Genomic DNA, 16,639 nt, shown 5'->3' on the forward strand with positions numbered 1-16,639 from the left:
GGCCAAGTATTTAGAACGCATCTCTCTAACAATCAAGTTTTTAATTAAAGGAACTAACATACAAGATCATCGCAGACGACGGAACAATTAGCTGATTGAGCTTTACGACGATGTAGACATAGCCCAGCGAATACAGATCTGATTGCGATACCAGCTGGTGGTAGCAGAAGAAGAGGAAGACCTCCTCTGTCTTCGAAAGATTAGGTGGGGAAGGAATTGGCTTTACATGGGGTGGCCAACTGGCGTCGGTTAGCACGAGAAAAAGGCGACAGACGCGCCTTGTTAAGCTCGGTCGAAATCGCTTAAGCGAGTATCGTGCCAGTCAAAAAGTAGAATATACAAAATTAATCACCCCATCGGAATATTTATAATTTTTGCAAAGTGGTGGCACGACAATCATATTTGACGCTAGGCAGCAGCAGCAGACAAGCAATGGAGCGCGTACAGGTCAAAATAAAGATTTCTAACAATTAAAATATTATTATATTAAAAATAAAACTTTATTGGGAAGTAACAATGAAAATGAGTTGACTACCAGAGATTAAGTAAGTTATTCCGCTGAACCAAATTGTGATGACTGAAAATGCTTGATGGAAGAAGGTCTTTTGTTATTAGTATAAAATTCTAATTTTTCGGGTTCGAAAAAAACAATATTTGCCTCAAGTCTTAATGTTCTTCTAGAAGGAAAAATTCTGCAAGAGATCGAATGTTGTTGGTTGTTTACGATCAGCATACTTCATCGTTAGAAAGGTATTAATCAGGGAAAGCTTGTGCACAATGCAAGAAGGGTTTACACAGTCGTTGAAAGTGACACAATATGAAATTTTTAAGCATCTGAAAATATTTGGACTCATATCAAATAAATAAGAACTGGATTGAATACAAATTGGAGACCCTGGACGTCAAAATGTGCTTCTCGAAGCCCATCAAAAAAAGTTATTTCAGTATCGAGCGGCCAATGGATCCTGATATGTGAAACCCGAATATAAATGCTGTTGTTGGTTGCGAAAATTGATTTCTTTGAAAAAAGCAAAGAGAAACGTCCAAAATATGCCTCCATACGAATATATAATTTTTCATCATGATCCATTACAAATGATTTACAAAACTGAGCATGGAAAGCATCAACAAACGCACCTTTTCGATCAATAAAGATTGCTCCTTCAGAAAGTTCATTTTTACTGAACAGGTGCAACTCTTGATAAAACGTTGATACCTATACCCAAAGCCATTTGTAAATTAGTAATAGATAGGCATCATCAACAACATGATAATTACAATTTGGCAAAACCTCGCTAAACTCGATTTTTTTAGAAACTATCTTAACACAGAAGAAGAGAAAACCTTCAGACACCTCCTATGCGGGTTGGTAGTGCATTCTTAGCAGATGTAGCGGATATAGCGCAACTAAAACTAACGAAGCTTTGCTCATATATAGCAGCCACAGAATGGTTTAGGAAGGAACCTATAGTGTTAGGAAACATTCTAGTGATATCTCAATGGATTTACGACAGGTCTAAGCGCATCATTATGGCAGTCACCATACCTTCCTACCTATCTTCACTGAATGCATGAACAATTTGTTTGATTTTATGTTGGTATCAAAGGTTTTTGAACCGTTTTTGTTTTTGATTTTTTAAATTCGGCCGACTTTATACCAAAACATTTTGAGTATTAAACCTTAACAATGAGCCCTATCGCTGGATTTAGTGATAGTGGTACGATTTTCGCAGATTTTACAGAAAGTCGAATATCTAAGTCGTTAATTCGAAATTCGTTAAGTATTAGAAGACGTTTGTTGCCAAGGTAAAGAGGAGATATTAGTAAAAATGCATCAAGCATGGAAGTGAGCTCTTTCTATTTGCTATTTTTTAAGCAATTTGAGAGCTGCAAACGGGTGCTAGCGAATTAAATGATTAGCCAAAAACTCAGTTTACAATATTCAATTTACAGTATAAATTTATTCAAGAAAGATTGCTGGGTATTATTATTTGTAAAAAATATGTTTTAAGTTGATTGCATCTGTACTGATTTATCCAAGGCCCTTGACATTGTGTCACATAGAATTATTTTCCCTAAATTTGGCTCTCTTGGCTTACACTCGGTTTTCCTTCAATAGTTAAAATCTCATCTAAGTGAAAGGAGTTGTCTTGTTACAATTGACGGTCAATCTGATGCTCGCTTTATTGCCACTTCTAGGGTACCTCAAGGTAGCATTTTGGATGTCCTGCTTTTCGTCTTATTTATAAATGAATTTACCAGATGCTGTTCATTTGCCAGGCATTTGCCAGGCTATTTTCGAATAATCCGATGTTTATTTCATTATAAAGAGGAAGGTATGCCGTTAATAGTGGAAAATAACATCAGGCAAATGACCGCCACAACCAGGTTTACAGGACTTTTCATGTAATTTTCCATAACCGAATTGCAAAGTGGGTGCCCTATGTCCGATAGCCCGAATTCCATTTTTGAGGTATTGAATCGACCGTAGGCTGTCGCAATAAGAAACTCAGAATACCACTTAGACTCCAGGTTGACCTTAATGAATTCGCTTCTTAGTGTACATATCCATGTATCTCTTTAAATTCAAAAAAAAAAAAAAATTGAAAATCACCTACACCGAATCTCCTGATATTCTACAGTTGTCATATAATATCTCTAATAATGTCCTTCAATTTGTGGATGAGATCACAGATCTTGAAGTAATTTTTGACTCTAATCAATCATATCAGTTTTATTATCTCAAAATCATACTCAATCTTGGGTTTTGTTGGAAAATGGGGTTTTGGGTTTAAAATTTGAAATTACTATTTACTGGATTTGCTCGGTATATGTCGGTATATGTATGTACTTCATTTATTTGGAGACCTTATCACCAATTTGCTAACACAAGAATAGTACTGGTACAAAGGATGTTTTTTAAATTTGCCCTAACATCTTTAAATTTTTCTGTCCCATTTCCTTCCACGGGAGTTCGCTTGTTATTAATCAGATTAAAGTCGCAGAAGGTCAATTCTATCGCCAGTTCAAGGTGGCATTGATTGTACTTTTTTATACCGGCGAGAACTTTACGAAGCTCTAACCTTTTATCTCAAGATATTCGAAACTAATTCTGAGTCGAATGCAATTATTACTAGGACTCTTCGCGCATTAAATGAGTTCTCGAATGTCGTTATATTTTACAATTACTAAAAATCAATTCTCTTCTTTGTTGAATGCATCATTTAATTCGCTAAAATGCGTGATTTGCATTGTATTGATCAAGTTTTACTTTAGTTTCAGTTCGTTTTATTAGTTATTTTTTAAATAAGGTTTTTAGCGCTAAGTTAGTAGTCAGTAAGAACTTTTGCGTTTTTGAGTACAATGTTAAATAAATAAACGAAATAAATAAGTGATAATTATCGGCGGTATAGTTATGTATATTTTCTTTTTTAATAAGGAGTAATTTTTTACGCCATTAACAGATTCGTATTTCTATAAAACTATTACCACGGGTTAATTGGAAAGCCTTTTAAAAATATTTATGATTCAGTGATCGATAGTATTTAATGCTTGCTGTAAGGCTGACCACGCTAATCTAAATTTCCCATAACTAATATGGTATTTTGTGCGGTAAAATAAAAAATTCAAAATAAATTTCTCTCACGCATAAACTACATAGAAATTTGATAAATTAAATAAAAAATTATGAATACTAACATTAAACTAATACGTTGCCATTTACACAAATATCTCATCTGACTTACATCTATATACAATTTATAATTTATTAATTAACTTTTGATTAATATTAAACTTAGAATTAACTATTGATATAAGTTTTCTTTAAAAGCGTCTTTCACGCAATAGTTTTCTTAAAACTACATATATTTCGACTATTCATTAATAAAACTCCGCACGAGGAATTGTGCCTGTTATTTTTCTATTAATGAATTAATATTGCTGAAAATACACGAAGCGATGTTTATTGACAATTTATATCATAATTTACATTCCCACTGAATACCTTTGTAAGTCTGTTGAACAATTTACACATATCGGCATTTCGAGATAGAAATACGAATATCGTTTTAAAGTATACGCAAGAGGAGCGGAGCTTTAACAGTTCTCGTATTTAACGCAGTTTTTATGCAGATTTTTGAGTCGTTTATTTATACTACTTGGATAGGAGAGCTGCTGGAGGTGCGCATTCATGTACTTATTTCAATTACAAAAAAAAAAAAAAATACTTGCGATTCTCCGCTCTATGTATACTTTTTCAACAAAACAAATGCTTTTAGATATTATGGCTCACATTTACTCATACATTTGGAAACATTCACGCATACATCAAAGACTATTAACGACTGTTTCTTCTTCATCTCTCTTTCATTATTTGTTTTTTTTTTTTTTACAATTTTCGTTATCCACTACTAATCTAACCATGAACAATTTTTGTTTTGTACTCAAAATGAATGTAATATAAAATGGTGTAATGGTGGTGGTGGTGGTGGTAGCCAACAACGCCGCGTTTAAAGTTTTTGATTTACAAATATGAAGTAAATATGTACATACATACATACATGAGTATGTAAGCAAGAAATGGGGTTGCTGTTTCGCTCCAGAATTCTGTTTTGTATGTTGGTGTTCGTCCAATTTTTGCTTTGTATTGTTGCAGGGTACATTCGTTGGTTGGCAGGTTGCTCGCTTGCTTGCCTCATCGCTATGCAAAACTTTCCACATTCAAATGGCATCATTTCAATATCGTCGGCAAGCCTGTATTCATTAATCGATTGCCAACAACGATGGAGTTGATATTGCCACCAGTCATGCCCATGCCCATGCCAACGCCTACGCCGACACCCATACTAAGGCCGCCCAAACTGCCGAAACCACTGCTTGCGCCGACGCTGTGCGTTGGAGCAGCCGTTAGGGTTGCAGTTGCTATATTCAAATTATTACTACCGCTACCAATGCCGCCAACAACACTATTATGGTGATGATGATGGTGGTGATGGTTTGTTCCACCCCCATTGGAGCTACTACTGCTGCCACTACCACCTAACGCTAGGCTACTGGCACCATTGCCGAATGCACTCAATCCGCTGCCACCACCGCCACAGCCCGCGGCCATTCCCATTGCAGTCAGACCTAAACCTGCATGCATGCCACCACCAAGACTGCTACTGCTACTGCCACTACCACCGCCACTGCCACCGCCGACGCTACTGCCGCTGCTCGCACTGCTATGACTGCTGCCAACTGAGGTGAGACAATGCAATGTGGCAGCGGCATTGATGGCAGCCGCACTACTACTGCTGCTGCCGCTGCCACTACCGCTGCTGAGTCCGACGCCGACACCACCTCCACCACCCATTGTGCCAACACTGCTAGCGGCGACGGCTGCATGCGCGGCATGAGCAGCATGGGCGCTGCTGCCGCTGACGATGGCGTTGCTTTCATATTAGAAGCCACCGCCGGACGATGATGGTCATGCATAGTGCGGATAGGAGCTGAGGTGGGGCGCAACATGCGACGGCGTCACATGACCCATCGAGTGTGGTTGGTAGAGATTCGTGGCCGGGTTGCCCCAATTGCCCCAGGAGGCGGCTGATGGAAATATTGAAGCTGAAATTTGAAAACAGAGAAATATATGAAATAAATATTAGAATTGCAAAGCGTTTAATGGTGTACTAGTATGTGTGTAAAATGTGTTAAAGAGAAAGTGTTAAGAAAATTGTCGAAGTTTTAACAGTCGTAAAATTTTAGATACAAGGGAATGTAGACAAAATTTTAGTTAAAATAGCTTATTAACCTTTACTTACTAACCGTGACGCGATTTAGTTCCTCACTAAGAGGTACTCCCCAGACTGTTATGGAAGGGTTGTCATCTGTTTGGGGGAACTCTTGCCCAAAACAAACTATACTCGTAAATCATAAATGGCATATCCCTAGAGAAAAGTAGGAAGTCAGTTGTAGACGCTCAGCACGCACGGCGGCAGAATGGGGAGGGTACTCAGTCATTGTTGGGGAAATCAAGAAACTTGTTCTAAATTACGTATTGGAGAATAATTTATGAACATTTTATCATACTCCATGATCATCTTGTGTGTCTACGTCTACGCAAGGCGAGTGCTGAGAATGCCAGAAGCACGCGGAGTGTTCATTAATGAACCTCCATCCAAGCAGGAGGCCATGGAGTTCACCACGCGATCGCAAACGACTGGAAATATGATCACCACGGTTTTTGGATATTCAAAAGATGTCTCATTGATTGAACAGGTAGTAGAAGTAAAGCAGCTAATTAGATTTTGTTGTAAATATTTTGTCTCCAGATTTATAAATTTTTTTTAATTACTCTAAACTGTCATCAAAAAACAAGATGGGCCTCGAAATGTGCTTTTTTGCCAAACACGCGCCTGTTCATAAGTCACGTTATGACGGCTGTTCTATGCAAATGTTGCTTCGAAGCACTTAATAGCTCTATCTAAAGTCTATTTAGCTGCGAGAAGAAAAAACTTACTGATCATGATGAAGGGAAGTCTGCTGTGTCTGTCAACTTCGAAGGGTTTAACAACTTTTTTTTATTTTATAAAAAATATATAGAAAATAAAAAATAATTTAAGATTTAATTCCGCACTTTCTCCTTTTCACCCCGCCAACTTTTGGCTTCCTCTCTTACACATGAACTGAACAAAATCCGGAAATCAGAAAAGGAAAGTATAAAGATTGGCTAAAATACCTGATGACGACGTCATACCATGGTGGGGACTCATGAATGAGCTCAGCTTGGCGCTATGATGATATGGTGTCATGAACAAATCACTTTGGTACTTGTAGGTGGGATCGCTGGCGGCGGGTTGTGTGGCGGCGGCCAATCCTTGGAAATCGAACTTATACGCATAACGCTTGCCATGCACTTTTGTCATAATATTCTTGTCATAGTAATATCTGTTGAAATGGGGAATAGATTTAAAAAAATATTAATACACTAACTATGATTAGATATGAAAAAAAAAAACAATAAATAGTAAAATAATTAGATGATTTTAAGTTTCATTTCAATAGCCTTGATCCAATAAATAGCACTCCCACCATTTTTCAATTTCTGCAAAAAAGGTTATTATGTGGCGATAAAACCTAAGTATGCTTCGCTAAGAATGGCTTTAGTTTTGACTCAAATAAAATGTAGCTAATCGCTTTCACGGAAGGAAACTTCTTAATGCTAGAATGCTTTATGTGTAGGTGGTTGTTGAACCTGGCTTCGCATGTAATCAGTGGACCCAAGTAATGAACTTTTTCAACGGATTTGTCTTCTCAGATAGCTCGCAAATACCTCGTGATTGGTCACCGATAATGGGACTTATGGGACGAGATTTGAAGAAAATTAGTATAAAGGGAGTCCAAAGATTTTGCCAGAAGTTCTCATTTTAGAATCCAGACCATTGGAAAACCTTGAAAGTAAGACACAATGTTTGGCACTGTAAAAAAAGGCTGCTAACTGGGTAAAAAACGGTTGATAAAAACTTTCGCTTTTTAGCTTTTTTCAACGATTTGTGTTGTCGAATAAATATTTGATGCGGCACGCATCTTCAAAAGTGGCACACTGTGTTTGAAATCAGGTAATTTCGGTTGAGGAGATGATCTACTCTATATAAATTGCTACTGGCCGAATAGTAAACACAGGGTATTATGTTATTGTACTAAAGCGTGTGAGGAGAATTTGCATCACAAGAGGATGGAATGTTTATACATATTGTATATTTATGTATATATGTTATACATATATCAGATATTGAATTTAGAAATTAAAGAACAAATTAATTGTCAATGAATGCTTCAATCGCTTTTATTCCATTGAAAAATTCCTGGATATTTCTTAAACTGTAGTTAAAATATTTTCGAGTTTATTTTCCAATAGGAGTTTTCCAATAGGAGTTAAAGAAAATATTACTACCACATTTCCATTAAATGAGAATTTCGTATTTCAGTTATTTATTTCGAAGTAAAATAATTATTGTACTCAATAGCTTAAGCTCTGGCAAATGTGGCCTTCAGCTTTACTTAGCCACACCTCTTATCTATACATTTACTTGTATGATTTTGATGGATGTGATAGAATATACATAGTACTGCCATAAGTTCTGTTACAAGTTAAGTCCGTTATAGATATGAAATTATAATACTTTTATTATTATTTTCTATTTTTATAATGAAGTTACTTTTATTTAATAGTGTAAATATTACAAAAAAAAATTGTTTTTTTTTATTTTTCATTCCAAATAATCACCATTTGACTTTACTCAAGCTTTCAAACGATTAGGTCCTTGCTATTGCAGCACGCCCGGTTTCCATAGATATTTCCGTCGTTGCTCGAACCAAAGATTGTTTGAGACTCTCCAAATTTCTATGAGATCTTCGACAGGCCATGTTCTCCAGTTCTGACCACAAACTGTAGTCCAAAGGATTCAGCCAATCTTCTGCGGCTATGAACCCAAAAATATTGTATTTTAAATCATAAATCTCACTTGCATTTTTACTACACTTATGAAATGCAATCACTGCAATGCGATTTTCCTTAGCTCCCCAATCCATTGTTAGCAAGCAAAATTTGCCACGAAACTGGGTATAATTTTTGAGTATACAATGCATACGAACAAAAGAAAAAATAACGGAACTTGTTCAGCGAATTTGTTCTCGCCATATGCATTATAAAATTTGTCACGGAATTTATGGCAAGACTAAGTACATACATACTCGAATATCCATATGTATTTTTAAAGGCAATAAGTGAAAAATTGTAATTATAAATTAAAAAGAACAAGAGAGGAGATAATCATTTTATTGGCTAGAAAAAATTTCCGAGTCCTAAATCTAAGTAACTGTCATCTGCCTTGCAAAGAAAATCCAATGATTTGTGGAGGTGAAATATGATGGATCTAATTTGATTTGACCGATGCCTGAACCCAAAGGGGGTGAAGTTGTTAAGTCGATGGACCCATAAATAGCAGGTGTAAATTACTGGGTAACGTATGCACCAAATGTGGCATCTCCGATTTGGAGCTGTCGAGTGTTTACCATGCCTGACTTGTGTTTTGTTTTTTTACTTATAGTCGAATACAGCAGAGGCGCCGCTCTAAAGGATAGATGTATGTCTCGTTATTCATTTTCGAATATTTTAAAGTAATAATTGAAAAGTAGATGACATTTTCGCAACAATTTATGTTAGTGGAAGACCTAAAGAAATTGTTAAAAATCGACGCACTTTGCCAATAAAGTTGACTGAAAGCCAATAAATTTGCATAACCAGAAGTTTTTTTAAAGAAAGTTAAAATGTTAATGAACATTTTGTTTGAAGTTTGTATAAAGTTTGGATCTTTAATTTCTCATATAATGAAACATATTTTTAACACACTTTTATTAGGTCGGGTTGTATGTATGTATGTAACGGAATCTTTGAGCTTAATTTTCACTGGCTTCTAAAAATCTGATCGACTTGGAATTTTGCACACCTATCAAGGACCGATGTCAATGCAATAATTTGATAAAAGTTTTCCATTATCCTTATTAGGATTGCCAGGATTAATATTTTCTTTTTTTACCTGTGGGCAAAAAGTAAGGTGAATTTGGTTGTGAACGAAAAATCTTTATTTATTCTTGTAAATCAATTTTATCTCCTTCAAAATAACCCCCTCTCTATGAAATACACTTATGCGAACGATTTTTCAATCCCCGAAACATGCCAAATGGTCCATTTCCGGTATAGCCATTAGCACCTTCTTCGATTCAGCTATTATCTCCTCAATCGACTCGAAACGCGTTCCCCGGAGTGGTCTCTTGAGTTTTGAGAATAGCCAGAGGTCACACGGAGCCAAATCAGACGAATACGGTGGTTGCGGAACGATATGCGTGGAATTTTTGGCGAAATGGTCACGAAGAACGAGTGCAGTGTGAGACGCTGCATTATCGTGATGCAAAAACCAAGAGTTGTTGGCCCATAATTCTGGTCTTTTTAGACGAATTGCTTCACGTAAACGAAGCATAACGCTCAAATAATATTTCTTATTAACAGTTTGGCCAGGTGGAAGGAATTCATAGCGCACCACACCACGAAAATCGAAAAAAAACTGGCCAATGGAGTGGGGTAGCCGTTTCTCAGGCTCCCTCCACGAAATAGGTTCTTCATCCCAATTACTTCTTTATCACGGCCGATAACTGCATAGCTTTAGACTCACAGTCGATACGAAAGGAATTAAATATAATATAACACGAATATATCGAATCATTAATTCACTGACTGCAATGATAATAATAATTTTCATTCATAATAAAAAATAGTTTAAAAAAAACTAAAAAACACGCTTTTTTGCTAATCGAACTAAAAAGTAGAAAATAAAAAATAGTTTAAAAAACTAAAAAACACGCTTTTATTGCTAATTGAACTAAAAAGTAGAAAATAAATTTTAATGACAAAGAGACCTATAATGAAGTAATAGCAAATCGAACGATCAGTCATAGTCAACTAACTCAGAACAGAATTATAACAAAGATTAAGATACAAATAGAGTAATTCAAATTAGAGTTAAAAGCGAGGGATGCTTGATATAGTAAATATTACAATCATTCTATTGGCAACTACCTATGTAGGTATGCACAGAGGGATGATGAAAGTGAAGCAAAATGCATCCCACACTTTTAACTCTAATTTGAATTATTCTATTTGTATCTTAATTTTTGTTAAAATTCTGTTCTGAAGTAGTTGACTATGACTGATCGTTTGATTTGCTATTACTTCATCATAGGTCTCTTTGTCATTAAAATTTATTTTCTACTTTTTAGCTCGATTAGCAATAAAAGCGTGTTTTTTTTAGTTTTTTAAACTATTTTTTATTATAAAACAAAATTTAGCAAGAAAACTATTAAGAGAAAAATGGTGCGTTTTGTTTTTTATTGCACAAATGGAGATTTCAGATGGTTTTGTATGACTAGTTACAAACAACTTTTTTTATAATTTGAAGTGTCGTGGTTAAGCCCGAGCCCATCCGCACAAGTCCATTCAGCTACTACAACCGCTATTATCATTTACATGGCACAACGAAACTAGAGGAAATATATGGAAATCGTTTCTTACCATAACCATAATTTATGCAAGTATTTGTTGGAAATAGCAAGATGAGATCAGTTGATCCGGAAAATAAAGTTTGAGTATTTAAAATAAAAACAAATTAATCATGTTTTGTAGCGCAGTAGGTGGTTTTACAACTCTACTCAATCTAGAGTGTGATATTTCATAAAAACAAAAATAAAAAATGATGGGAAGCGGAAATACAATAACATATAATATTTTGATTAGTTATATGAATGTAGGCATTAATAATTTTATTCATTCGCTTGATAGTGAAAATATAAAATAAGAAGCGAATCTTAATAGAAAACATGGAAGTTCTCCTTGCTGTAAAGGCTGATTATTTGTTTAGAAAAATATATTAATGGAAGACGCTTGATTAGGTTAACGAAGCGGTAGTTAACGGTCTCCACGGGGCGTAAAAGACCCCGGCTACACAGAAGTTCACTGTCATACACAATAATATTGGCAAAAATAACAACCACTTTTCTTACAAAATATTTAAATTTATGTACATAAATAATTGATCAATCTAATGCTTACATAAATTTACAAAAAAATATTATTTTCAAAGCAATTTGGCCTTCATCAATTAAACAGGAAGCCTATAACTATAAAAACAAATAAGCTACCGTTTTTTTTTTATTAACTGACCCTAAAGTAGTATAAGTTGTCTCACCTTTAATGCTTTGGCGCTCTTACGGTTCCATGTGACAAAAACCTGCTCCCAAGACAAAATCAATTTATGTAAGTAAGCAGCAGCGAATTTAAATGTAATAGCAACAATAATCAAACGGTAAACTAAGGTCAACTAAAAATTGTATGCCGCAAACTGGAATGGCTGAATATCGCGTTTTTCATTTCTTTGTTGCAAAAATTTACATAAATATAATTTGAAGTAGACGCGTGTCTTTTAGAAAAAAAGATTAATTTTAATTTGTGCTGGTAGCTTAAAATAGGATAGTCTTCGAAGCGTGACTGCTGCATGAAATTATTGGCGGCAATTCTTTAGTACTATTGTGAATTATTCACATTATATATGCATACATATATAGATTCGCCATTCATTTCCTTCGTGGGCTTTGTAGTTTGCCTGCATATAAAAGTAGATGCCTTTGTCTGATGGGAATGATAATAAGCAGTTATCGTCTGGTTTAGTTCCAGAAGTTCATAAATAACAATTCCGGCCATATCCCACCAAATAGACAGAATACTCTTCTTGGGGTGAAGGCCATCTCGGTCGGTTCTGGTGTTTCATCTTTATCTAACCATTGGTGTTTGCGAATAAGATTATTGCAATGCTTATAAGGCACATAGCCGTGAATCCTATCAAATACGTCTTCTTACTGAAGTTAATATTTTTCAATTGCCCTTTTCGTAACCTTAGACTCAGCAATATGTTCCATTTACCTCATTACCAGACCAAAACCGTTTTCTATCAATTGGTGTTTCGTGCCCAGGGTTTCGAACCTGTGCAGTTCCGAATGGTAGTCACGCACCAAACCATTAGCCTACGGTGGCCGGACATATTATAAGCGGAAAAACGTTGAAAGAGTAACGGATTTAGAAATATCGCTTTATTCAACTGTATGCTAGAAGTAGTACAGTATACGCTCGGTAGTGTTAACGAATTATAATTAAGTGGATTGCCTCACTTTTGCGAATGTCAAAACTTTTGGCCTAAAATAACCTCATTTTCATTCAATTATACATTTAACCCTTAAATACAAACTACCAGTAATTTTTATCGGTAAGTTATCGGTAGGTTCGAATCTCGGTGAAACACCAAAATTAAGAAAAAAAAATGTCTAATAACGGTTACCACTCGGCAGGTAATGGCAAACCTCCGAGTGTATTTCTGCCATGATAAAACTCCTCATAAAAATATCTGCCTTCGGAGTCGGCTTGAAACTGTAGGTCCATGCATTTGTGGAACAACATCAAGACGTACACCACAAATAGAAGGAGGATCTCGGCCAAACACCCAGAAAGGGTTTACGCGCCAATTATATATATATAAGTGGTTTTAAGTCTGCAATTTTCAGGAATCCCTACATCAATAAAGCTTTCCCAATGATTCTAACTATAATATTTGTATACCATCTCTGTAATGATTTTCTTGAAGCTCTGCAAAACACTGATTCAAATATATGATATGAAAGCTTCTTCTATGAAATAGCTTTCCAAAAAAAAATTGCTTAAAGTTGCTGAAGAGGCATTAGTCGGTGGGGGCCAAATCATGTGAATACTGTAACTGTTCATCCTTGCGTGAATAAATGCATTTTCTTGATAGGCAATTGTTTTTTTCTTCTGTAAAATAAGTATTTTCTCACTAGCTTTTTCATTAAACTGATCCGAAAAGCTGCAATACCATTCTCAGTTAATTTTTTTGACTTTCTGAAGATAACCATTTAACAAAACTCCTTTTGTAACACAAAAAATATATAAGCAAATATAATTACAATTTAATTTCAAGTCTATTGCAACAACATTAACGCTCGAACTGAACTTAATCATCGAAAGGGCAATTAAATTACCAAATTACAAAATATTGCACGCATTATACGAATTTCGTAAATTTTTCCCACATTTACGTTATTGCAGCAGACATAGAAATGAACAGGGCCAATATTTACGCGTGCATACATACATCAATACATTCATATAATGGGTGTATGCATGTCCTCGGCAATACTAGGCAACATATTCATGTGTATTTATATATGTATACACTTGCACGCATGCATATATATATGTACGAGTATATGTATTTGTTGACAGTGACCCCCATTCACGAATTTTCTATTATATTTGTGCGAGTGCACTAGTCCTTTGCATTGCCCGGATTTAATTGTTTGACTTTTTGTGAAGTAATTAAGGCGCCGAGATTACACTGCTCACACAAACACATTTATGTATATACATATATACATAAAAACACAAACATATTCTCATACTTTTCGTTACTCTGTAAATATTGTTTCTACAAATACAAAATGTAATAAAATCGCCTTTAATTGCTCGAGGGTATTGCAATGCGAGCAAATTGCTTCTTGAATTTAATCTTCATATCGAACTGGATTGACGTCAGGCAATGGTTTCTTTAGGTACATCTTGCAGTAATTTCAATGTGGATCTTCGGTATAAACCAGTGGCGCCCAGCTTTGGTAGAACTACCAATGGATGCGCAACATTTTTTTGTAAACACTTGAATTCTTCGTCTTCACTGCGCTACTTCTCCTCCATTTAATGTCATGAGCCAATATAATTAACTTTTAGCTTAATGGTGATTTGTCTTAAGAAGTCAAGGTTCTAAGAAAAGTTAAACACAATACCTGCATGGCCTGATATAGGACATGTATTCTTGCATACTCTATTCTTGGATGATCAATTCGCAATTTCAATTAAATTGAATTTGAATATGAACATATATTGTGGTTGTATCGCATTCAAAAAATAAACTGTTTTGATAGCAGCGTAACCGAGGGGCTTCTGCGTGTATTATTGATGATCCGAGTTCGCTTAAATGACTTATTTGCATATTGCATATGCATTTTTCAGACTTCGAACATCATTGTATATTTCTCACTTTTAGCTTAATTATGAATTTTTGATTATTTTCAATATAAAAATATACAATTATGACCAATTTTAGAAAAGTGACTTCACTAACAATTCTCAATTATTGCCAATAACACCGCCTGATGTCGAGCGCTAATTTTCAAAATCCTTGGAACATATTCAGAAAATGAAAAGTACAAATTGTATCGCCTTCAAATACTCTCAACTCTCGAAAAACTTCTGGAACTCTATTTTCGGTATAGCCATTAGAGTCGGCTGTTAAAACGCGTTCTCCGAAGTACATAGTTTGTTGATGTTCGCATTGTTCTTGGTGAAATATTCAAACCGTTTTGCTTCATTCGGAGCTTTCCACTCACTCGCCTGATGTTTTGATATGGATTGCATGTCGTACTCATAAACCGTCTTCAGTAATGATGCGTTTGATTAATGCTGGATAGCCTGATGAATGTTCAGCCATGGACATCATGTCTTGGAAATAATGCGATATCAACGCGTCCCCTTTTTTGCATCAATTTCAGGTACTTTGGAACCAACTTTATAGCAACATCGCGCAAGCCCAAACCATTAACTACAATGGATCCATACTAAACTGATCAACGGAGCAATGTGTAAGCCATCTCGCAGCTCTCTCCATTTGCGGTTCTTGATCAAATTTTCTTTCTCTTTGTTGATTTTTATAAGTTTTCGATGTCGATGACTTGACACTAGCCTCATCATATTCTTTATGGTTTCATTTCTGAAAAAGTTTCCCAGCATTTCTAAGGTTTTCGCACCTTTGAATTCATTTTTAACACCGCGGTAGATTTACTAAAGATGGCGTAACTTTTACAAATGTCAAGCAATGGCGACAAGTAGGAATGTTAATCACAGATGAGGCAAGCTAACAAAAAAAAGCGATCACGATGGTATTAAACACTACTGCCGTAAATGCGCAACAAACCATAACAATCTGTTTCGCGACTTTACACGTTTGCGCACTAGACCAGTGATCGCTGAGGTGACCCAAATCCCATATTTTCAGGAGTAGATCTCCAATAGGAGGAGCTCGTCCAAACATCCAAAAAGGATGTTAGTGGCAATTATAATCGTACATACTAAGACATAAGAATAAACAAATTCGAAGAATTTATTCCAACACGAAAAATCGCACATAAATGCGGCAAGATGCGTCAGGATTCCATTATATTTCAATGTCTTTTACTACAACGTACTGGGTTGAAATTGATTATTCTTTGATTATAGTATTCATATCCAAGCCATGAAACTTTTGAAAGAATGAATTTCAAGTAGCCTTTCTAAGTTTTCAGCCCCGATTTGAGAATTCATTATTAGTTAAGCAAGCTCATCCTTCTAATCGATTTGTGTAATATATCCTCTAATAAATTAAATTAATAATAAGTTTTCTTAATAATATTTATTAACATTTTCATTTAGAAAGGCGTTGCAAAAAAAAAAAAATTCTGCAAATCGGGTCGCAGTACAAAAAAGGTGGGAAATCCTTTATGTGATTCGTGGCAAACCTCGTCGGCGAAGAGGTAAATGCCACAACTTATTCGATTTCTGTCTCTTCCGTTTTTTCTTCATGTGTGACAATACATGTGGATATGTATGTTTATATATATATATATATTAGGGCGGGTCGATTTAAAAATCGCTCATTGCTCTGTGAAAATCGTATTCTAGGGATCAAAATAAGAAACTTTGCCGAAGGAACCATACCTCTAAAACGAATTTTGCCTCCCCACAAATCTACTCGGCCTAATATATATATATATAAATGGCGCTTACACCCTTTTTGGTTGTTTGGCCGAGTTCCTCTTATTTGTGGGGTGCGTCTTGATGTTTTTCTACAAATGGGGAGACCTACAGTTTTAAACCGACTCCGAACGGCAGATATTTTTTATGAGGAGCTTTTCCAGGCAAAAATACACTTGAAGGTTTGCCATTGCCTGC

At 35.5% G+C, this 16,639-nt stretch overlaps 2 protein-coding genes across 2 annotated transcripts in view; both read right to left on the minus strand.

Annotated features, from left to right (window-relative positions):
• Positions 1–4,732: 4,732 nt before the first annotated feature.
• Positions 4,733–5,356, minus strand: LOC128861828 (uncharacterized). The gene has a single exon (XM_054100203.1). It carries the CDS (start codon positions 5,354–5,356, stop codon positions 4,733–4,735), a length of 624 nt encoding a protein of 207 aa, XP_053956178.1.
• Positions 5,357–5,456: 100 nt separating this feature from the next.
• LOC128862284 (DNA-binding protein D-ETS-3) overlaps positions 5,457–16,639 on the minus strand; it is a 79,921-nt gene continuing 68,738 nt past the window's right edge. The window contains exons 6-7 of the mRNA XM_054100828.1: positions 6,722–6,930; positions 5,457–5,607 (exon numbers count right to left, since the gene is read on the minus strand). Of these exons, the coding sequence (XP_053956803.1) occupies positions 5,471–5,607; positions 6,722–6,930 (346 nt within the window). The 3' untranslated portion in view covers positions 5,457–5,470. The remainder of the gene's footprint in view (positions 5,608–6,721; positions 6,931–16,639) is intronic.

Source organism: Anastrepha ludens, chromosome 4, assembly GCF_028408465.1.
Source record: "Anastrepha ludens isolate Willacy chromosome 4, idAnaLude1.1, whole genome shotgun sequence".
Taxonomy (NCBI): Eukaryota; Metazoa; Arthropoda; class Insecta; order Diptera; family Tephritidae; genus Anastrepha; species Anastrepha ludens.